The sequence below is a fragment of the Ochotona curzoniae genome, unplaced genomic scaffold (assembly GCF_017591425.1).
Source record: "Ochotona curzoniae isolate NIBS_2020 unplaced genomic scaffold, NIBS_Ocur_1.0 contig_4502, whole genome shotgun sequence".
Classification (NCBI taxonomy): Eukaryota; Metazoa; Chordata; class Mammalia; order Lagomorpha; family Ochotonidae; genus Ochotona; species Ochotona curzoniae.
The window spans coordinates 799380-821228 of record NW_024466308.1 but is presented as its reverse complement, the minus strand read 5'-3'; the positions used below and the strand labels follow the sequence as shown (position 1 = coordinate 821228).

Sequence of the window (21849 nt, the reverse complement as noted above, 5' to 3'; positions counted from 1 at the left end):
CACGGAGGGACGCTGGTGTGATCTGGCTGTTTCTGAGGAGATGAGGCAGAGGTAAAGCTAGCTTATGCAGCACCAGCCAGCAACTGCGTGTGCAAAGCTGGGATTTGAACTCCCGGCTGCACACTGGTTCCGCCTCTGCAGCTTTTCACATGAGGCATTGGCTCCGTTGGCTCGTTTCTACCTCACGTCCCCGGAATGCCAGCTCCAAGAGCGGCTTTGCCCTTTTGGAATTGCCTCCAATTTGCAAAAATCGTGAAAATGGAACAGCTGTCCTCTGCGCAGGCGCGGCCTCAAGGCTCTCCTCCCGGCTCCACCCCTCCTTCAGGCACCGCCCACCCCGCAGAGGGATTGGTCATCGTTGATGATTGACGGAAAAGTCTGCGCAGGCGGCCTCCCTCCTTCCGCCGCCGCTCCCTACGTCTATTGGCTTAGGACGTTGGAGTGACGGAGACGCTAGCCATTGGGAACGGGGGAGGGCGGGACCGAAGGGAAGTCAAATTTTGCGCGCGCATCTCCCGGCGTCGTCATGGCGGCCTTCCGCGACATGGAGGAGGTCAGTCAGGGCCTCCTGAGCTTGCTCGGCGCCAACAGGGCGGCGGCGTTACAGCGGCGGCTGCTGGGCCGCCACGAGCAGCTGCTGGACCGGCTGCTGGAGAAGCAGGAGGCCGGGGAGCAGCAGGTTCGAGGTAAGGCCGGAGCCGGACGGAGGGCGGGACGTGGGCTTGGGGTGGCGCTGTGTGGGGTGCGGGGTTGGGACGTGGGCTTGGGGTGGCGCTGTGTGCGGTGCAGGGGACGTGGGCTTGGGGTGGCGCTGTGTGGGGTGCGGGGGACGTGGGCTTGGGGTGGCGCTGTGTGGGGTGCAGGGGACGTGGGCTTGGGGTGGCGCTGTGTGGGGTGCAGGGGACGTGGGCTTGGGGTGGCGCTGTGTGGGGTGCAGGGATGGGACGTGGGCTTGGGGTGGCGCTGTGTGGGGTGCAGGGGACGTGGGCTTGGGGTGGCGCTGTGTGGGGTGCAGGGGTCGTGGGCTTGGGGTGGCGCTGTGTGGGGTGCAGCGGCGGGACGTGGGCTTGGGGTGGCGCTGTGTGCGGTGCAGGGGACGTGGGATTGGCGTGGCGCTGTGTGGGGTGCAGGGATGGGACGTGGGCTTGGGGTGGCGCTGTGTGGGGTGCAGGGGACGTGGGCTTGGGGTGGCGCTGTGTGGGGTGCAGGGGTCGTGGGCTTGGGGTGGCGCTGTGTGCGGTGCAGGGGACGTGGGCTTGGGGTGGCGCTGTGTGGGGTGCAGGGGTCGTGGGCTTGGGGTGGCGCTGTGTGGGGTGCAGGGGTCGTGGGCTTGGGGTGGCGCTGTGTGGGGTGCAGGGGACGTGGGCTTGGGGTGGCGCTGTGTGGGGTGCAGGGGACGTGGGCTTGGGGTGGCGCTGTGTGGGGTGCAGGGGACGTGGGCTTGGGGTGGCGCTGTGTAGGGGTACAGGGATGTTTCGTGGGCCATGGGGGGGCTGGGGCTTGGGGTGGCCCTGTGTGGGGTGCAGCGGCGGGACGGGGGCCATGGTGTTTCCGCAGGATGCTTGGAATGGGGAGGACTGGGAGGGGGCCCCACGAGGCTGTGTGCGTGGGGTGGTCGTGCTGTGGGTGGGAATTACGTGGAGAATGTCACTGCTGTCCTTGGCGGGGTGGCGGGGGTGTCATTAGATCTGCACACCTCTGGAGCCCTGAGGGAAGACGGGATTAAAGATGCATTGGACGCCGCCCACTGGGGCCTGGAGGTGCAGGACTGACCAGTGCAGCCGTCGTGTAACGCACAGCCGCCCCACCTCAGACGGAACTGATCCGTCTCCTTGATGCCCACATTCCCCTGCCTGCACCAGCCATAGTGTTTGCCAAGAGCCAGGAACTAGCCCAGGTTCCCGGGGCGGGGGTCTGGGAGCTGGCACTGCAGGCCCCACGCCGGGGGTCTGCCTCCCTGGAAAGCTGGAGCTGGGGGGTCGGAGCCAGGAGCCACACCTAGACCCTGGGATGGGAGATGTGTGTGTGTGACGTCCTGTCTGGGCCGCTGTACGTCCCACTGTGCTAAGGTGGTGTGCACGCGTGGACCACGGGCAGGTCTGCTGGGCCACGCGTGACCATGACGCCTCCAGGTGTGGCCCGGGCCCAAGCGTCTGGGCGCTCAGATGAACTTGGCCGTGAAAAGATGAGGGATGGTTCCGGGTACCGCTGCTCCAGGGTCACCACCGCAGCAAGCAACAAGGGAGAGTCCATGTCCATCACGCCCCGGCCCCAGCATCCCGAGGAGCGCCCGTGTGCCCACCGGCCGCCCACTCCAGTTGCTGTGTAGCTTGGCAGGTGTCCCAGGCTCTCCTCGGAGGCCACGTGGCACGATGTGGCGCCAGTGGGCACAGCACTGCTCGGTCCCCTCCGCAGGGCTGCAACGCGTCCCCCAACCCCTGCCTTGCGTGCTCTGTGAATGGCCCCAGGCAGGGGGTCGCGGAAGGAGTGGTCAGCCAGCTGTGGCCAGCTGTGACGCCTGCCACGGTGTTCCCCGGCAGCTCTGGGCTCGAGGGCTTTGATGCCTAGGGACAGTGGAGGGCTGCGGTTGCCCATGTGGGGGCAACGGGAACTTGGGGACCCGGGGATCAGTTTTGGAAGCGGGGGTTGGTGGCAGCGGAGGACTGGGGTGGGGCACCCCAGGTGTGATTGTCCAGCCGCCCCATTCTTCCTGTCTCCCCATCTCTGCTCAAGGTGGCAGGGCAGAAGCCAGGACTGGAATGTAGCAGTGCGCACGTGCTTGGGGTCAGCGCTGCCCCCGGGGCTGCCCGGGTCGCAAGCAGCGGCTTAGCATGCTGTGCCTCTGTTCTTATGGTTTGTGGTTTTTTTTTTAAGATTTATTTTATTTTTATTGGTAAGTCAGATATCCAGAGGAGGAGGAGAGACAGAGAGGAAGATCTTCCGTCCGATGATTCACTCCCCAAGTGACCGCAGCGGCCAGAGCTGAGCTGGGAGCCAGGAGCCTCCTCCAGGTCTCCCATGCGGGTGCAGGGTCCCAAGGCTTTGGGCCGTCCTCCACTGCTTTCCCAGGCCACAGGCAGGGAGCTGGATGGGAAGTGGGGCTGCCGGGATTAGAACTGGCGCTCATATGGGATCCAGGTGCGTTCAAGGTGAGGACTTCAGCAGCTAGGCCACTGCGCTGGGCCGCCACTGGGCCTATGTCCTCCCACAACCCCCCGCGTGGTGTGCAAAGTATACTGGTCAGGGGGCAGTGGGAAGGCCACGGCAGACCCAGAGACCCCAGCCTGCGCTGTCAGACCCTCGGGAACCAGGGCCCCTTCACGCTCGCCCCTGCAGACATCCTGGCTGTGGAGAAGGAGGTGGCGCAGAGCCTGCTGGACGCCAAGGAGCGCACGCACCAGGGTGGCGCCGAGCTGCAGCAGCTGGAGGCCGAGCTGCACCGGGCGGCCGCCGAGGATGGGCAGCTGCAGGCCGACCTGCTATATCCTTGCTGAGCGTGTGTGAGTGGGCGCGGGGCAGCCCCCCAGCTCCTTCCTAAAGCCCCGGTCCTTAACTCCCCGGCCACCCAGCTCAGCCAGCAGCTGCAGGAGCTCCAGGAGCTGGAGGCCGAGCTACGCAGGCAGGAGCAAGAGGTGGACGAGGACCGCACCGTGGCCATCCCGTCGGCCGTGTAGGTGCTGCGAGTGCGCGCTGGTGACGGGGCCGAGCCGGGGAGCCCTGCAGCGCCGTGACCGTGCACGCTCGCTCTCTCGTGTCTTCCCGTGCAGGTACGTGGCCCAGCTCTACCGCCAAAGTAGCAAGATTGAGTGGGATTATGAATGCGAGCCGGGAGTGATCAAAGGCAGTATCCTTTGGCAGGGCGCTGCTGGCGGGGCCCTGGGGTGCTGTGTGCAGGAGGGGTGCGGTGCTGGCGGGGCCCTGGGGTGCTGTGTGCAGGAGGGGTGCAGCTCCTGGCAGGGCCCTGGGGTGCTGTGTGCAGGAGGGGTGCGCTCCTGGTGGGGCCCTGGGGTGCTGTGTGCAGGAGGGGTGCAATGCTGGACCAGCCCTGGCCAGCACTGGACACTGTAGTCTCAGGGCCATAGTGCAGTGTGTCTGGCTGCTGCCCAGGACAGCCACCTGCTTGTCTCCCTGCTGGAGTGAGCCCAGGGCTGGCTGGCTCCAGGCTGGGGTGGGGTGGGGTGGCCGAGGGGGTGGGGGGCGCCATGCCGGCCTGGTGGTCTTCCTTACCTGAGCCCCCCAGTTCATTACGGCCCCAGCGTGGCGCAGCCCATCCACTTGAATAGCGCGCAGCTGTCCAAGAAATTCATCTGTGACTACCTGTGGGGCTTGGTGGACACCGCGTGGTAGCCGTGGCACGGGCGCACCTCGTGGCAGCCGTGGCGCGGGCGCACCTCGTGGCAGCCGTGGCGTGGGCGCGGGTCCAATGACGCGCACGCCCTCCCCGGCTTGTCACCAGCTTCCTTTGTCTGTCACCCCGAAAGTGCCTAGGCCACGTGACATTACGGGGAGCTGGAAAAGGCGGGGTGCCCCACACCCCAGGCCCCCTCAGTGCCACCCCCCAGCGTCTGTGTGGGGGGCCTGCACACGTGTCCCAGCCTCCCTTGCCGACCCACCTGGCGGCAGCTGTTCAGTCTATAAATGCACCTGTCATGTGAGACTTCTAGAAGTCCTTGAAAGACGAGGGACCCCCCCCCCGCCGCCCCCCGCCGTCGTTCGTGGAGTTGGGGTTGTGATCCCCGGAGCCTTGGCAGCCGTTCTGTGCCGGGAAAGCGAAGCCTGGTCCATCCTCACGTGCGGGCAGTGGAAGTGACCCGCAGGTGCACCCCGGACTCTGAATGTCGGCCTGTGGAGGCCACTGAGCCGGGGGTTTTCCTCCTGCCACAAGTCGGCAGATGCCCCTGACTGGGGGCCTAGCTTCCAGCCCCCTCCCAGCCACCAGAGGGCTTGGGGCGGTAAGGGGGAACCTCCCTGCCTAAGGAAAGGGGCGGGGGTTGTGAATGGCTGGATACAGCCATGCCTGAAGCTGGCCGCTAGCACAAACGTGGGCTCAGCCTCTGCCGCTGAATGGCCACAAGCCTCTGGTTTCCTGTTTTTAGGGGCCGACCCCAGACTTGCCGCAAAGGGGTCCCGCCAAGCCTTGCTCGTGGCTGTCACCCTCAGCCCCTCCCCGATGGCTTCCTGGGCACCGCCCCCACACCCCACCAAGCCTGGCAGAGGCCTTGCTCACAGCCCGGGCCTGGCCACTCCCCAGGCACACGCACGAGCAAGCCCACGTCCACAGAGCCAGGCCCGGCTTCTCCCTGAGGGGGTGGGCACAGAGGACCCAGGGGCCACGCCCCCCACGCCACCAGGCCTGTTTCCCCACCCCAGGGCAGGCTCCAGTACCCCCAGCGACCCGGTCAGTGGGCTGGGCAGGGCCCGGCCGCCAAGGCTCACTGCATGCCTGGGTCCTGACTCAGCCTGCTGCTGGCCAGCTGCCTGGGACAGCCTGGGGCCCCGCGGCCTGCAGCGCCCAGCCTGTGCTCCGGGCTCGGGGCGGGGGAAGGTTCTGGAAGGCTGGCCAGGGGCTCTCGAACCCTGAATCCCACCTCCCATTCCGGCTTCCTGCCTGGGACACAGGCCGTTCCCAGGAGGCCCTGTCACCCACCGGGGCACACCCGGATGGAGTCTGGCCGTGACGGTGTCCAGCCCGGTGGGCGTGTGGCCCTGGGAGATCTCATCAGCTCGCCAGCCTTGCAGTGGGAAGTGCCCCGGGCGAGGCTGGACACAGGGCTGGGCTGGGCGGGACAGGAGCCCACGGCCACTCAGCTCTGCCCTGCGCCAGCAGCCACTGCTCGCTGTCAGGGGCCGGAGTCCTGGGGTGCCAGGCTGGCTCCTGGGAACACACCCTACCCCTACACACGCGCACCAGGGCATCACTGAGGCACGGGGGATCCAGGAATGGGGCTGGGCGGAGGGCTTGCCCTCCTGGCCTGGTCTGAATGAATCCTTTTGGGCTGGAAACAATACCCCCTGGGGATGCGTCATGGGGTGGCAGGCAGCCAGGGTTACTGCCGGGGCGCGCCCCACCATGCCCACCCGGACGGGAGCTGCGTCCACGCTGCGCTCACAGGGCGGTGCCTGAAGGGGACAGCTGGACACTGTCCTGTCCTCACTGTCCCCCAGGGTCTTCTGGATGCACAGGGCAAGTGCCAAGATGGGGGCAGGCTGGAAGGGGTGGGGGGGCTCGGCCTCCTGGGGGTTTGCCTGCCCAGTGGGTGCTGTGACCCGTACTCCTTCCCCTCTGTCCGTTACATCAGTGTGGGAAGTCCCTGCCGACGGGGAACGGGGCGCTGACCCTGGGGGCTGGGGGGTTGGTCCCTGGCAGCTGCAGGGCAAGGCAGCCCGTCCCCTGTGCCCTCCCCTCCTGCCCACAGGCTCCAGGCTGGCTAGCCACAGACAGCTGGGTTTGCTCAGCAGGGATGGCAGCGGACACCTCAGGCTGGGGTGGGTGAGGGGCGGGAGCAGCTGCCTGCCCCTAGGAGCCAGCCGTGCCCAGCCTTGTGCCCGGGGTGGGGACTGGCCATCTGCCCCCCACGTGCACCCGACCTGCCCTGCCAGATGCCAGCAGCTCCCGTCCTCTGGGGACACCTGGCCCGGCCGGAGGACACTCCGGGACCGGGCGCCGTGGTGTCATTGCCCGGGCCCCACGCCATCCCCTCTGTCGCACAGTTGGGCATGCACTCGGGCCATGAAGCAATCATCGACCTTGTCCACTAACCCTGTCCACTCCCCGGGCGTTCTGGACGCTTCCCAAGCCAGGCCGCCGCGGGAGGAAGGGCGCTCGCGCCTCCCTGTGACCGCGGGAGGGATAGCAGCGTTCCCCAGGCAGGCACGGTCAGCGCTCTTTCTGCTGCCCCCAGCCCTGGGTGTCCCCCCAAGGTACCCCCAAGGAACTCTGGGCCTTGAGGGAGCAGGGTCCTGGGATCAGGAACCTGCCTGGCCCGGCGTGACCAGTCACGGGAGCTGGGGACATACGTGAACCCCGATTCTGCTCTGTCGGGGGGAGCCTGGGAGTTAGCCTGGTGGCAGTGGCAGACATTCACACCACCACCTCATCCTCTGGCTGGCTCCCCTGCTCGCCTGGCTTTGGGGAACCGGGGCGACACCTCCGGCTTGTTCGGGGTGTCACGGGCCAGCGTGGCTCCCAGCCTCACCCGGGGGGGGGGGGCTAGCACACACCTTCGCCCTGGGTGGCCGTGTGTCCGGCCGAGCCCGGGCTGTGTGCACCCACAGCAGTGGGTCTGTGACACGCAGGGACCACGTCCCCCACCCTCCCCAGCCCTGTGTGGGTCTCCCCTGTGGATGTCCTAATGAGTGCAGTGTGGCTCTCGCCTTGTGGCTTTTTTTTTTATTGTCAATTCGTTCCTGTATTTGAAGAGCAAGAGACATAGAGATCTTGCATCTTGCTGGCTCACTTTGAACCACAGCAGCGGCCGGGGACAGGGAGCCACAGCAGCAGCGGGGACAGGGAGCCACAGCAGCAGCGGGGACAGGGAGCCACAGCAGCAGCGGGGACAGGGGGCCAGGCCCCGCTGCCGCCTCAGCTGTGCGCACGCACAGGGACGCGGTGTGATGGCCGAGGAGCTAAATCCTCACCTTGCAGTGTCCCATATGGGGCCAGTTTATGTCCCAGCTGCTCCACTTCCCACCCAGCTCCCTGCCTCGGGACCCTGCGCCCGCGTGGGAGACCCGCAAGAGGCTCCCGGCTTCGGATCGGCTCAGCTCCGGCCATTGCGGCCACTTGGGGAGTGAAGCAGCAGATGGAAGATCTTCCTCTCTGTCTCCTCTGTAAATCTGCCTTCCCAAATTAGATAAATGAATCTTTGAGGAAGGAGAGGCTGGGACAGACGTTCCGGCCAGGGGGCCTGGAGTCGGGCAGTGCCTCGCCCCGCCGTGCCCGATGACGTGGCTGGCCCCAGGGACTTTGCTCCTGGAACTCCCGTGAATGCTGGTCGGCACGGGTGTGGTGAAACCCCAGGCTCACGGAGCAAGCCAGTCCCCGGGGGGCTGGGGGCCGCTGAAGGAAGGACGCCCACCAACGCCCCCGCGGGTGGGACCCGGTCATTTATCAGACAAGTCACCTTTCAGGCTGTAAAAATGTTCCGTAGAATGCTCTAAAAAGACATGGGTCCCCACCAGCAAGTCCACGCCACGCACGCACACCCCGCTTCCCCTACAAACACCGCCCCCCGCCCCCGGACACATGCAGCAGGAGCCGCCAGCATCTGCAAAAATAAATAGATCTTGTTTTTATAGATATGTACACGGGACAAGCGTCTCTCCAAAGTGCAAGACTCGACGGGGACGGCTTATGTACATGTGGGCTGGGGCGGTACAGTGTCGGCTTCTCTAAGCGTGAGGAGCGGCCGGTGTGGGCACGCCACGTGGGGCCGGGGCTGGAGTTCTGCTCGATGCAAAGCTGCAACGCCACGCACGGCCGGCCAGCCACGCCATCCGCCAGTCGGCGTTCCACAGGCAACAGTGCAAAATGAGAGTGCGTGCACAGCAGGCTCGGGCGGAGGCTGCACGTGCAAGGCAGCCGGATGTTCTCAGGCACTTCATGAACCATTAAGGGCTCCTGGTAGGGACTCAAGGGTCCCCTGGCTCCGAGGACACGAGAGGTGGACCTGAGGCTGACCCTGATGTGGCACGGGCGAGGTTAATGAAGGGCCGGCCCGCCTGGCCTCGGCCAACCCACTTCCGTCCAGGAAGTCCCCCGCCCGCCATGCGTCTCGGTGGGTGCCGGCGCCGCCTTCTGCCTCCCGAATAAATATATAACACACAGCCCGGGTGGGCAGGCAGCCGCGGACACTCAGGGTCAAGGGCGTGCAAACTGTCCTCCTGGCGCGCCGTGTCCAGTAGCGGTGGACAGGCCACGCAGCGTGGGCGTCTCAGGCCATGTCATCCTCCACGCTGACCATCTGCCGCTGTCGGACAGTGCAGCCATCAGGCCAGGGCTCGGTCAACACCATCGCCCGCGCCGGAGGCGGGGCTCTCCCGGGCGCCCCCCGCAGCCCACCTGGCCGTGCCCGCACTCACCGACGGGTACGTGTAACCCTCCTGGCTGCGGCAGATGTGCACCTCGTCCTCGGTGGTCTTCTGGTACACGGGGTTGTCGAAGTTGATGCTGTTGATGTTCCGCAGCCGCCAGTTCCTCCAGACCAGGAAGGCGCCGAAGCCCAGGAGGCCCAGCAGCGCTGCGCGGGGCGGGGGACGGGGTCAGGACGGTGCGGGCCAGCCGAGAACCCCGCTTCTGGGGTCACTGTGTCCCCTGCCAGCCCCGCCCGCGCCCGTGGGGACTGCAGAGCTGCGAGGGGCACTCACCGATGGGCAGGGCGATGGACAGAGCCCCCACGCGCCTAGGTCTCCCCTCGCTGCCTTGGCTGTCCACGTTGTTGAGGGCTGCGGACACGAGAGGGAGGGTCAGGGGAGGCGGACGGCCCCACTCCCGCCCAGAGGACACTGCACGCTCGGGGGCACGCCGCCCTCTGCTGGCCGTCTGTGCCAGCACAGTTCTTAGCAAGTGGCTTAGTGAATACACAGATGGCTGCGACAGGCAGGGACAGGATGGTAAGGACCAAGGCTGGACTGCAAGGAGAGGCGGTCAGGAGACCTAGCCAGTGCGTCAGATCCCACCCCAGGGGCTTGAAACGTCGCAGTTACTGCAGAATGAGTAATGACCCAGCCCTCCATGGACCAAGCTCTGCCTTGTCGAAGCCCTGGACCTGGCACAGGTTCCTGGCGGAGGCGGGGGGCTGTCCCACAGGCTGCGGACCCCGCTGGAGCTTCCTAAATCCCTGCGTGCCCTGCCACCCATGGGGGAGACCCAGATGGGGTGCCCAGCGCTCCCCACTGGGGGGGCTCTCCCTCTCTATTTTCAGTAAATACAGTTTTTAAAAACTGCTGCGGAAGCGACATCAGGCCCCCACCCCGCGGGCACTGGGCCCGTTTACAGAGTGGTAAGTTGAGGCTGTGAAAGGTACAACAGCTGGAATCAGAGCCGGGCAGCTGGGGCGGCCCAGGCCTTACCTTGCTGTGAGACGGTGACTGCCTGCGTGGTGCCGAGCCCACGGGAGGACGTGGGCCGCAGCGCAGTGGCGGCAGGCGGCCGGCTGCCCGGGCTCTGCGTTGGCCCCAGGGCCGTGGACCGGGCTGTCCCCAGGGGGGTGGTGGACATGGCAGCCGCAGCTTCTGCAAGAAACAGCAGGGTTGGCCCGGGCTCGGCAGGGAGACCCCGGCCTGGGGGGACCTCACGCGCCCACTAGACAGGTGAGGCAAAGAGAGGTGCGGCGGCAGGCGGGACAGGCCCGGCCGCACCTGTGACGCAGCTCCTCATGTCCTCGGCCAGGGCCATGCCATCCGGACAGGCGCAGGTGAACTTGGGCGAGTGGCCGTTGATCTGCGGAGCCGGCAGGCACAGGTACTGGCAGCCGCCGTAGGGGAGGGCCGTCATGTCGCACCAGTTGACGCCTGGGGAAGGACGACAGACGGGGTCACTGGGTAGGGAAGGAGGTTCTAGAGGTTCTAGAAGCTTCCAGGGCATCGCCGGGACGGGCGCGGGGCAGCGGGCAGGCGTGGGGCAGCAGCGCGTCTGGCCCTGCTCACCGCTCGGCTGTGTCACGTTGTGGAACAGCACGATGTCCTCCGGGGACAGCAGGTTCTCGGCCACCAGGTGGACGTCGGAGCCCGTGAGGCGGTTGGCGCTGAAAATGGCCTCGTTGATGACGTCGGTCCAGAACACTTTGTCCTGCGTGGGCAGGGCCGAGGAGACGCAGCAGTGCGGTTAGACGCCGCCCGAGCGCGAAGGGGCAGTGCCGACGAGGGTCAGGCTCCCCCAGGAGCGCCGGGCCCAGTCCCTTGCGGGAGAGCCGCGGAGGACGCCCTGCCACCCGCGTGGGAGAGCCCGATGCAGCTCCTGGCTCCTGTCTGAGGCCTCTCAGGCCTGGGCACCTTCTCAAGTGCGTCCTGGCCCCGACAGGCTACATGACCAGGGCCACACGGCAACCGGGCCTCACCTCGAAGATGGCCAAGGAGAAGGGGTGCGCCAGCCATTTCTCGTCTTCCAGCACCTTCTTCCGGTTACCCCCGTTGACGTCCACGCTGGAGATGGAGTGCAACTTGGAGTCCACCCAGTAGAGGCGGCCGCTGGAAAGATCTAGAAACACACGGGGAGTCATCCACGGATGCCAGAGGCCCGCAGGGGGACGCTGGGACCGACCACGAAGACGCCCAAAAAGAGAATCCCCCACTTGAAGGAAGGATAGCAGCAGAGAGAAGTTTCCAGAAACGCGCAGAAGGTTCTAGAAAAGCAGTTGTGTCCACTCGGGGCACCTACCCAGGGTGATGCCGTTGGGCCACTGGATGTCTTCGGTCACTAGCGAGTAGATGTCCACACCATTCAGGCCCCCTTTCTGGATCTTGGCGGGGGTCCCCCAATCCGTCCAGTACATGAAGCTGGCAGGGGAAAGGGGAGGGATCTGTTGGGATGACGGTCGGAGCTGGGAGCCTGCAGCTCCGTGTGGGTCTCCCCGGAAGTTCCCACGGTCACGTGCGAGAGCTCGTATGGTGGCGTAGCCGTTAAGGCCCCCATCCGCAGTGCCAGCATCCCATGCGGGCGCCGGGTCCCGTCTTGGTTGCTCAGCTTCCCACCCAGCTCCCTGCTCATGTGCCTGGGAAGGCCGCAGAGGACGGCCTGGGTAACGGGTCCCTGAAACTAATGTGGGAGACCAGGAAGGCTCCCGGCTTCGGCCTGGAGTGACCAGCGGACGGAAGATTCTCCCTCCTTCCCTCCCTCTCCTTCCGACTGGGTACAGGTCTGCCAACAGTGTCACCGCGCGGGTGGCTCCTGCCTGCCTCAGCTTCCCCACATGCGCTCCGCACCCCATCACCTACCCGTGCACGGGGTCCACCACGATGTCCCTGGGCTTGGAACCTTCCTGCCGCAGCAGCGTCTTCCTCCTGAAGCCCCGCGTGTCGGCCACGGACACGGCGCCCAGCACGGAGTCGGTCCAGTAGATGTTGCCGTGGATCCAGTCCACGGCCAGCCCGTCGGGGGCCTGCAGGTCCCCGCTGATGACCGTGTCGTAGGCGTGGAAGCCTTGCGCCTTGTCCATCTGGGCGCTGAGGCGAGGAGGGGGGTCAGGTGTGTGTCGTCCTCGTGGCTGTCCCCCTCCCCGGCGCCGGCACCGTCCCCACCTGTAGATCTGGCGCTGGGACAGGTCTGACCAGTAGACTCTGTTGCTGGCCACCTCGGTGTCCAGGGCCACCACGTTCTTGAGGTTGGCGATGAGGCTGGTGTACTCGCTGCGGTCTAGCGTCATCTTCCTCACCTCGTGCCGGTTGGTAAACAAGAGGTAGGCGATGGACCCTGGGGTCGGAGGTGGGGGACGCGTCACGGAGAGGAAGGGGACCCAGCCTGTGACCTCAGACACACCCGCCGGGAGGGCGGACTCTGGACGTGCCAACGCCCGCAGTCACAAGTGGCCCCAGTGCAGGGTCGGGCCACGACTCCGCTGACCCCGTGCCTCCGGGGCTGGGGGTGCAGGAAGGGGCAGCAGCCCCCCCCAGGGACCTCCGCTGATGGCCACAGCCAGTATTTGGGGTCCCTACTGCCTATGTGAGACATGGAGGGCACTGCCAGGAACCGAGGTGGCGGAAGCTTACTGGTGCTGCTAACCGCCCCCCGGGTCACCTACCAGGGCCGGAGGGGCCTTGGTCCCCAGCAAGCAGCCGGCCCGGTGACGTCAGGCCGTGCAAGGGGCAGGTGGCGGGAGGCCCGGGGCTGCCCTGGCACTCACCCACGGCCTTGCAGGATCCGCTGTAGGGGTCCACCCGGAAGCCAGCCTCACACTCGCACTTGTAGCTGCCCGGCAGGTTCACGCAGAGCTGGCTGCACGCGCTGGGGTCCTCGCACTCGTCAATATCTACGAGACACAGAGGAGATTTTTTTAACAACCAGGAAGGAGCCATGTCTGTGCCCCGCTGGGCTGCGTGGAGCCCGTTTGCAATGCCCACCAAGCCGATGGGGGGGGACACCAAGGCACAGCGCAGACTCACCCTCGCAGTGCCGCTGGCCCACCAGGCGGAAGCCGTCGGGACACAGACACTCGTGGCCGAGCTTGAGGTCGTTGCAGATGTGGGAGCAGCCGCCGTTGTGGTCCAGGCACTCGTTGGTCGCTGCACCAGGCGGTGGGGGCGGACACAGAGCGGTCACTCTCCTCCGAGGAAGATGGGGTGTCACCAGGTAGGGCCCCCCGCAAGCTCCCGCGCCCCGGGGTCTCACCGCACTCTTTGATGGGCTCGTCCGACCAGTCCCGGCAGTCCCTGACCGAGTCGCACACCCTGTCTGCCGAGATGCACTCCCCGCTGTGGCACTTGAACTTGCCGGGCCCTTCACACCGCGTCACTGCAAAGGCCCAAAGGCAGCGGTGACCAGGCGGCCCACCCGGCCACTCACTGGGAACCCACGGCCACCACCCGCCCTGCACGTCACCCAGGCCAGGGTCCGGCAATCGCGGCCTGCTGGTCGTGGATTCCAATAAAGTGTTCCTGGCACACGCCCCTGGACTTCCAGAAGGTGGCGGCTACCTTCTCCCCGGAGACAAACTGTTTACTAAGCTCGGGGTTATGAGCGCCCCACCCTCCCCACAGCCTGAAGTAATTACTCGCTAGCTCCATGCACTAAACGCCGTCCACAGCGGCCAGCAGCACGGGACAGCAAGTTAAGCCAGCCCCGGCCAAGCAAGGGCGCAGGTTCAAGCCCGGGTCGCTCCGCTTCCCATCCAACTCCCCGCTCAGGTGTCTGGGAAAAGCCGCAGCTATGGCCGCCTGCACGGGAGACCCAGACGGAGCTCCTGGCTCCTGGCTGCACCTCTGTTGGGGGTGCATGCGGGGAGTGAACCAGCAGACGGCAGCTCTGTCTCGCTCTGGTGGTCCAGAGCCTGGGACATGCCCCGCAGAGGCAGGCGGCCCGGGCGGACACTCACCGTTCACGCAGCCAACCTCGTCGCTCAGGTCCTTGCAGTCATATGCCTGGTCACACTGGCGGCTGCCATGGACACACGTCCCATCTGAGCACTGGAACTCGTCGGGGCGGCATGTGGGCACGGCTAGAGGGGGCACACAAGGTGATACTGTCAGGCACAGAACGACTCCACGGAACCTTCCAGAAGACGGGCAATTTGTAAGTTCAAAGCTCGCATGCCACTCTTTTCTTTTTGGTGTAGGGGACGTGGTCCTGCTGTGTCCTGCCCGGGACCTGAACTGTCGGTCAGCTTGGCATTGTTTTGCCCTGTGTGTGCTGCCCGCCTGCTATCAACCACCTCGGCCTGCACTGCCTGAACACCACGGGCCGTTAGTGTGGTGCGCGGTGGGGGCACAGCGGGGACCCTGCCTGCGTCAGCGTGGAGTCCCGGCTGCCCCACTTCCCACCCAGCTCCCTGCCTGTGCCTGGGAAAGCAGTGGAGGACGGCCCACAGCCTGGGGACCCTGCACCCACGTGGGAGACCCGGGAGAGGCTCCTGGCTTCAGATCAACTCAGTTCCAACTGTTGTGGCCACTTGGGAAGTGAACCAGCAGATGGAAATCTTTCTTTCTGTCTCTCCATTTTTTTTTGTAAATCTGACTTTCCAATAAAATAAATCTTTTTTTTAAAATTAGTAAATTAAAAAAAAAAGTTTTACCCTCTAATATTTCACTGGGCAGGGTTTAAGTGCCCAGGGAGGCTGACTGGGCAGAGTGACCTGGGGTCCCCAGGACCGAACCCTCAAAGCCCCACGCAAGAAGAGCGTGAGCGAGCAGGGGACACGAGTGGTTGCCTGTCACAAGACAATGGCGAAACACTGCCCAGGGCCCGCCCCCGGACTTTGCACCTGCTGAAGCGCCCAGCCAAAATACACCTCTTGGGTCAGGCCAAAGTCGGGGACTCCTGCCAGGTCTCCCACGTGAGGGCGCGGACCCAAGCGCGAGCGGAGGGGCCGCCCTCACCCTGTTGCCAGGAGCATGTAGCGGGCAGCTGGACAGCAAATAAGCTGGGACTCAAACCAGCAACCTTCAGGCACGCTGGGGTGGCACGGTCGTGCAGCTCACGCCCTCCCCCAGCCGGTGCCTGGCAGGGTCTGCGTGGCCGCGGGGAAACGCGCCATCCCGGGCTCGCCTACCGCAGTCCCGCTCGTCGGAGCCGTCCTTGCAGTCCGTGTCGTGGTCGCAGCGCCAGCTGGCGTGGATGCACTCGCCGCTGCCGCAGTGGAACTCCAGGGCGGAGCAGGGGCCGCCGACCGGCCTGGCCATCGTGTCGCGGCCCCCGCAGCGCTGCGGCCACTCGTCCGAGCCGTCGGGGCAGTCGGGGTCGCCGTCGCAGGCCCACAGCTCGGGGATGCACGTGGAGCTGTTGCACTGGAACTGGGCAGGGCCGCACGTGGACACCGGGCAGGCCGCCTCGTCTGAGCCGTCGGGGCAGTCACGGTCCCCGTCGCAGGCGAACGTCCGGGAGAGACACTTGCCATCGCCACAGCGGAAGTCGTCCTGCGAGCACGTCCTGGGGGCTGTGGGCACGCGGATGCCAGGGGTCAGCTGGGGGCTGTGGGCACGTGGATGCCAGGGGTCAGCTAGGAGCTGCGTCCCCGTCGGATGCCGGGGTCAGCAGAGAGCTGGGTCCCCTTCGGATGCCAGGGGTCAGCTGGGAGCTGGGTCCCCGTCGGATGGGAGCTGCGTCCCCGTCGGATGTCGGGGTCAGCTGGGAGCTGGGTCCCCGTCGGATGGGAGCTGCGTCCCCGTCGGATGCCAGGGTCGGCTGGGAGCTGGGTCCCCGTCGGATGCCGGGGTCGGCTGGGAGCTGGGTGCCCGTCGGATGCCAGGGGTCAGCTGGGAGCTGGGTGCCCGTCGGATGCCAGGGTCGGCTGGGAGCTGGGTCCCCGTCGGATGGGAGCTGGGTCCCCGTCGCAGCAGCCCTCCGCACCGCACCGCGCCGCAGCCCCAGGGCCCCCATGCTTACCACAGCCCAGCTCGTCGGAGCCGTTCTCACAGTCCACTTGCCCGTCGCATCTCCAGGACTGAGGGATGCAACGATTGAGGCGGCCACCGCAGCTGAAGTCCTCGGGCTTGCAGGTCACCGAGGCTATGCGACAGACGGGCCGGGGGGGCATGCGTAAGACCAGCGTCCTCCCCTTGCCAAAGCAAAAGCCCTCTCCCAGAAGTGGGGTGCCGGAGTGCCGAGCCCCGCTCAGGTCCCAGTGGTCCCAGCTTCCTGGGCTCGTGCGCACGCCCTGTGTGGCCGCAGCGGAGGGCACGGAGGGCACCGAGTGCCCGGTGAGGGGCACCCGGACGAAGCGCCTCCCCCAGCAGCTGTGTGCGTCAGGGACGGGCATACACGGGTCCGGGCAGGCTGGCCATCATCCCGCCGGCCGCTCGGGAGCGGGGCTGGGGACACTCACCACAGGTGGCCTGGGACTCGTCCGAGCCGTCGGGGCACTCGGAGCTGCCGTCGCACACCCACCGGAAGGAGATGCACGCGCCACTCTGGCACCGGAACTGCCCCCTGCCACAGACGTGCCCTCCTGCCGGAGACGACGAGGTGAGCGGGGCCACGCGGCCCGTGACCTCCCACAGCACGCCAGGTCCAGTCCCAGCTGCTGCTGCACTCTGGGCCGGCCCGCCCTGCTGTGGGCACCCGGGGCAGCAGGGGACGGCCCGGTGGGCACCCGGCGCAGCAGGGGACGGCCCGGTGGGCACCCGGCGCAGCAGGGGGCGGCCCGGTGGGCACCCGGGGCAGCAGTGGAGGACGGCCCAAAGCCTTGGGACCCTGCACCCGCGTGGGAGACCCGGGGGAGACTCCCGGCTCCTGGCTTCGGGTCGGCTCAGCTCCGGCCGTTGCGGTCATTTAGATGGCAGCTCGTCCTCTGCCGCTCCACTCTGTGCACTTGCCCCCGGCTTCCCCAGCCCGGCGGGGCTCCATCCGGGTCTCCCCCGGGGGTGGCAGGGCCGGCCAAGGTGACCAGACCGCCCCGCAGCCTCAGGCCGGCGTCGCCCCAGCGCCAGGTCACCATGGCAACGGCCAGCGGCGCTGTGGGTGCCGCCGGCGCGCCTGCCCCACCCGTAAAGCGGCGCTGCCGTAAAGCGGCGCTGTCGTGGAGCGAGCGGGGCGGCCACGGGCGGCCCTCGCGCATGCGCCCACGCACAGCGGCCTGGGCGCCATGACAGGACGCCGAGCCTGCGGCCTGTCCAGCCCTGCACCCCGGGCCCTCTTGACCCCACGACCCTGGGACCCCCGGGGCCTGCACCCGTGACCCAGGACCCCTGCACCCCGGGACCCCAGAACCTCGGGACCTCAGGACCCCGGGACCCCAGAACCTCGGGACCTCAGGACCCCGGGACACCAGAACCCCGGGACCTCAGGACCCCGGGACCCCAGAACCCCGGGACCTCAGGACCCCGGGACCCCAGAACCTCGGGACCTCAGGACCCCGGGACCCCAGAACCTCGGGACCTCAGGACCCCGGGACCCCAGAACCTCGGGACCTCAGGACCCCGGGACCCCAGAACCTCGGGACCTCAGGACCCGCGGGACCCCAGAACCTCGGGACCTCAGGACCCCGGGACCCCAGAACCTCGGGACCTCAGGACCCCGGGACCCCAGAACCTCGGGACCTCAGGACCCCGGGACACCAGAACCTCGGGACTTAAGGACCCCGGGACCCCAGAACCTCGGGACCTCAGGACCCCGGGACCCCAGAACCTCGGGACCTCAGGACCCCGGGACCCCAGAACCTCGGGACCTCAGGACCCCGGGACCCCAGAACCTCGGGACCTCAGGACCCCGGGACCCCAGAACCTCGGGACCTCAGGACCGCGGGACCCCAGAACCTCGGGACTTAAGGACCCCGGGTCCCCAGAACCTCGGGACCTCAGGACCCCGGGACCCCAGAACCTCGGGACTTAAGGACCCCGGGACACCAGAACCTCGGGACTTAAGGACCCCGGGACCCCAGAACCTCGGGACCTCAGGACTCCGGGACCCCAGAACCTCGGGACCCCAGAACCTCGGGACCTCACTACCCTGGGGCTTAAGGACCCCTGCACCCCTGGACCCAGAACTTCAGGGACCCCTGGACCCCGTACCCCACGACCCCAGAACCCCAGACCCTGCGACCCCAGGACCCCGGGACCCGGCACGGTGAGTGCAGCCAGGCTCTGCAGCCGGAAGCAGAATTGGGGGGCTGGTCACAGGGGCGGGCAGTGCGTGCGCAGCGCCCGGCGTGGCCGTTGCCATGGTGACCGGCGCCCGGAGAGCAGGGATGGGGTGCGCGTGTTTGCGGGCCGGCGGCGGGGCTCTGGTTTCGTGGTGTGGACTGGTCCGGGGTGCTGTGGTGACCCGCTTCTGGGTGGACGATGTGTGGGCGAACCCCGAGGCCCTGGCACCCCCCAACCCCGGGCCGGTGTGGAACCCCAGGCAGAGGGTCCGGGGGTCGGTGTTGGACAAACGCCCCATTCTGGAGACTGCGTGAGCCGCGGGTGGTTGGCACTCAGTACGTACACCTGTGGGCAGCCCGGCCTGGGTGTGTGCAGGTGTGCGGGGTGTGCGGGGTGTGTGCGGGTGTGCGGGGTGTGTGCGGGGTGTGTGCGGGGTGTGTGGGGTGTGTGCGGGTGTGCGGGGTGTGTGCAGGTGTGCGGGGTGTGTGCAGGTGTGCGGGGTGTGAGTTGGGGTGTGTTGGTAGTATGTGTTGTGTGTTGTGTGTTGGGATGTGTGTTGTGTGTTGGGGTTTGGGGTGTGTGTTGGTGTGGGGTGTGTGATGTGTGTTGTGTGGTGGGGTGTGTGTTGTGTGGTGGGGTGTGTGTTGGTGTGTGGTGTGTGTTGGTGGTATGGGGTGTGTGTTGTGTGGTGGGGTGTGTGTTGGTGTGGGGTGTGTGTTGTGTGTTGGTGGTATGTGTTGTGTGTTGGTGTGTGGTGTGTGTTGGTGGTATGGGGTGTGTGTTGTGTGGTGGGGTGTGTGTTGGTGTGGGGTGTGCGTTAGTTGGTGGTGTGTTGTGTGTTGGGGTGTGTGTGGTGTACTGGGGTGTGTGTTGTGGTTTGGTGGTATGGGGTGTGTGTTGGTGTGGGGTGTGCGTTTGTTGGTGGTGTGGTGTGTGTTGGGGTGTGTGTGTGTTGTGTGTTGGGGTGGGGTGTGTGGTGTGTGTTGTGGGTTGGTGGTATGGGGTGTGTGTTGTGTGTTGGGATGTGTGTGGTGTGTGTGGTGTATTGGGGTGTGTGTGGTGTGTTGGGGTGTGTGGTGTGTTGGGGTCAGCCCGCCCGCTGTGAGAGCTGACATGCTAGAGCCCCGGGCCCGCTGTCCAGGCCACGTTCTGGGGACGCCTCTCGGGCCCTGCCAGCCACAGGGGGGACCCAGGGACGGGCGTCGCATGGGTGGGGTCCATCGCGGGATCTCCAACCCCAGCGAGTGCTGACCTGCTCAGTTCCTGGGGCCCCTGGCACCCCCAAAATGGAGTGTCTGCATAGAGCTCAGCTCCTGGCTTAGACCTGTTCCCCTTCCCCCTGGGAATTTGGGGAACCAAGCAGGGAATGAAAGATCTTTCAAATTATAGATGAAAAAAAAGTCAAAATTACGTAAGTGCCCAGATGGCCCGGAAGTGTGGGCACCGCGGGCACGCCTGAGTTGCCACCAACAAGCCTCACTTCTGCTTTCCCCGAAATCCAGTGGTCACAGGCCTGGGAAGTGGGGGACCCGCACCCCACCCCTATAGGGCTGGGATCAAGGTCCCAAAACCCACAGCCAACAATGGCCCCAGGCAGGCCAGCCCAGCTGGGGGCCTGGGGTCCCTGCACCCCAGGGCTCAGGACCCCGGGAATGGGGTGGCGCCGGGTCCAAAGCAGCCTGGCTGCCCTGGCAGCGTGGGCAGGGCAGCGTGGGCAGGGCAGGGTGGCCTCCAGGTACCTCAAGGCCCTGGGCAGAGCAGGGCAGTGCAGGGCGAGCAGGGCAGTGCAGGTTGGGCAGTGCAGGGTGGCCCTGGCACCTCGTGGCCCTGGAGGGCAAGCAGGGCAGGGCAGGGCGGGCAGGGTGAGCAGGGCAGGGCGGGCAGGGCGGGCAGTGCAGGGCGAGCAGGGCAGTGCAGTGCAGGGCGAGCAGGGCAGTGCAGGGTGGGCAGTGCAGGTTGGGCAGTGCAGGGCGGGCAGGGCGAGCAGGGCAGTGCAGGGTGGGCAGTGCAGGGCAGGGCAGGGCGAGCAGGGCAGTGCAGGGTGGGCAGTGCAGGGTGGCCCTGGAGGGCGAGCAGGGCAGTGCAGGGTGGGCAGTGCAGGGCAGGGCAGGGCGGGCAGGGCGAGCAGGGCAGGCAGGGCAGTGCAGGGTGGGCAGTGCAGGGTGGCCCTGGAGGGCGAGCAGGGCAGGGCGGGCAGGGCGAGCAGGGCAGGCAGGGCAGTGCAGGGTGGGCAGTGCAGGGTGGCCCTGGAGGGCGAGCAGTGCAGGGCGAGCAGGGCAGTGCAGTGCAGGGTGGGCAGTGCAGGGCAGGGCAGGGCGGGCAGGGCGAGCAGGGCAGGCGAGCAGGGCGGCCCTGGCACCTCGTGGCCCCGGGGTCCTTTGTGGCCGCAGCCCGGGTGGACACCAGACCCGCACTCCCGCCTGGCCACTTCCGTGGAGGTCCCGCCCCAATCCGCGCGCCTCGGCCTCCCATTGGGCGAGGGGAGTGGCTCGAGGCTCGCCTGTTCGGAGCGCGGCCAATGGGGACTCGGGGGCGGGCCTGAGGGGCGGGGCCTGAGGTGGATGCGTCCATGCCGGCACAAAGCCGCAGAGTCCAGCTCGGGTGCTGCCCACTTCCGGGGAGCCCAGGGAGCCGGGTGACCACAATCCCTGAGGGAGGGACTGTGGGGCCACACCCCGCGGCTCCCGGGGTCCCTCACTGTGTCCCTGCACCCCGCGGCTCCCGGTCCCTCACTGTGTCCCTGCACCCCGCGGCTCCCGGTCCCTCACTGTGTCCCTGCACCCCGCGGCTCCCGGGGTCCCCTGGCTGGGTGTCCCTGCACCCCGCGGCTCCCGGGGTCCCTCACTGTGTCCCTGCACCCCGCGGCTCCCGGGGTCCCCTGGCTGGGTGTCCCTGCACCCCTGCACCCCGCGGCTCCCGGGGTCCCTCACTGTGTCCCTGCACCCCGCGGCTCCCGGGGTCCCTCACTGTGTCCCAGCGCCCCCCCACATCCACGTAACTCGCACCATCCCGCCCTGTAAGCACCGCATGCCCCCTGCCCCCCAAGATCTCAGAGCCCGCCCGTCCACACCAACCGCGAAAGGAAGTGACCAGTGGCCGGGCGCCCAGGACTTACCCGCCGCCCCGGCGGTGGCCAGGAGCAGGGCGAGGACGCAGCGCGCTGCCCGCATGTCCGCCTGGCACCCGAGCCTGGAAGCAGCGAGCCCGGGACGCACGCGGGGCTTTGAGCGGAGGTTTGGCCGGGGCGGAGCTCCAGTGGGGTGATTTTCCAAAGCCTGCGCCTCCCAGGCCGGGGAGGAGCCTGGAGCGGCCGGCTTAACCCCTGCCGGGCCGGGCCTGCGCGCCGCAGCTCCTTCCTTCCCTTCCCGGAGGGTTGGCGGTGCCCCCGCCCGTCCCGCGGTCAGCCTTCCGCCCTCCGCGGGCCTTGGCCGCCAGTCCACGCAAGGACACGTGTAGGTTGCAGCCCAGCCTGCTCCCCCGGCACACACAGTGATGCCAGCTTGGGGCACACGGGGTCTGGGCCAGGAGCTGAGCAGAGACGTGACCCCAGGGTCTGCTGGAGGGCTGGGGCAGCCAGGGCCTGGGCGTCTGCGGGTGGCCAGGTGGCTGTGCCCCCTTGGC

The 21849-nt window shown here is 67.2% G+C and overlaps 2 protein-coding genes across 2 annotated transcripts; one reads left to right on the top strand and one right to left on the bottom strand.

Moving 5' to 3' along the window:
- Positions 1-526: 526 nt before the first annotated feature.
- On the top strand, positions 527-4431 carry SPC24 (SPC24 component of NDC80 kinetochore complex). The gene is made up of 5 exons (XM_040986201.1): positions 527-686; positions 3337-3481; positions 3566-3670; positions 3768-3844; positions 4241-4431. Exons 1-5 carry the CDS (start codon positions 527-529, stop codon positions 4345-4347), a joined length of 594 nt encoding a protein of 197 aa, XP_040842135.1. The 3' UTR covers positions 4348-4431.
- Positions 4432-8268: 3837 nt separating this feature from the next.
- On the bottom strand, positions 8269-21428 carry LDLR (low density lipoprotein receptor). Its single transcript, XM_040986335.1, has 18 exons — positions 21344-21428; positions 16473-16595; positions 16034-16156; positions 15201-15584; positions 14028-14150; positions 13325-13447; positions 13099-13218; positions 12840-12965; positions 12238-12409; positions 11935-12162; positions 11378-11496; positions 11058-11197; positions 10648-10789; positions 10360-10512; positions 10072-10233; positions 9367-9444; positions 9082-9239; positions 8269-8969 (listed from the first exon to the last, which is right to left on the bottom strand). The coding sequence occupies exons 1-18, from the start codon at positions 21396-21398 to the stop codon at positions 8934-8936; spliced, it is 2565 nt and encodes an 854-aa protein (XP_040842269.1). The 5' UTR covers positions 21399-21428; the 3' UTR covers positions 8269-8933.
- Between the last annotated feature and the right edge of the window lie 421 nt (positions 21429-21849).

What these genes read in the sequence shown, in the direction of transcription:
- SPC24 (XM_040986201.1), top strand. Translation starts at nt 527, where the DNA reads ATGGCGGCCTTCCGCGACATGGAGGAGGTCAGTCAGGGCCTCCTGAGC. An exon ending in CGGGGAGCAGCAGGTTCGAG is followed by an intron (nt 687 to 3,336) that starts GTAAGGCCGGAG and finishes TCGCCCCTGCAG; the next exon opens with ACATCCTGGCTGTGGAGAAG. An exon ending in GCCGGGAGTGATCAAAGGCA is followed by an intron (nt 3,845 to 4,240) that starts GTATCCTTTGGC and finishes TGAGCCCCCCAG; the next exon opens with TTCATTACGGCCCCAGCGTG.
- LDLR (XM_040986335.1), bottom strand. Translation starts at nt 21,398, where the DNA reads ATGCGGGCAGCGCGCTGCGTCCTCGCCCTGCTCCTGGCCACCGCCGGG. An exon ending in CATGAGGAGCTGCGTCACAG is followed by an intron (nt 10,234 to 10,359) that starts GTGCGGCCGGGC and finishes TGTTTCTTGCAG; the next exon opens with AAGCTGCGGCTGCCATGTCC. An exon ending in AGGGTTACACGTACCCGTCG is followed by an intron (nt 8,970 to 9,081) that starts GTGAGTGCGGGC and finishes ACTGTCCGACAG; the next exon opens with CGGCAGATGGTCAGCGTGGA.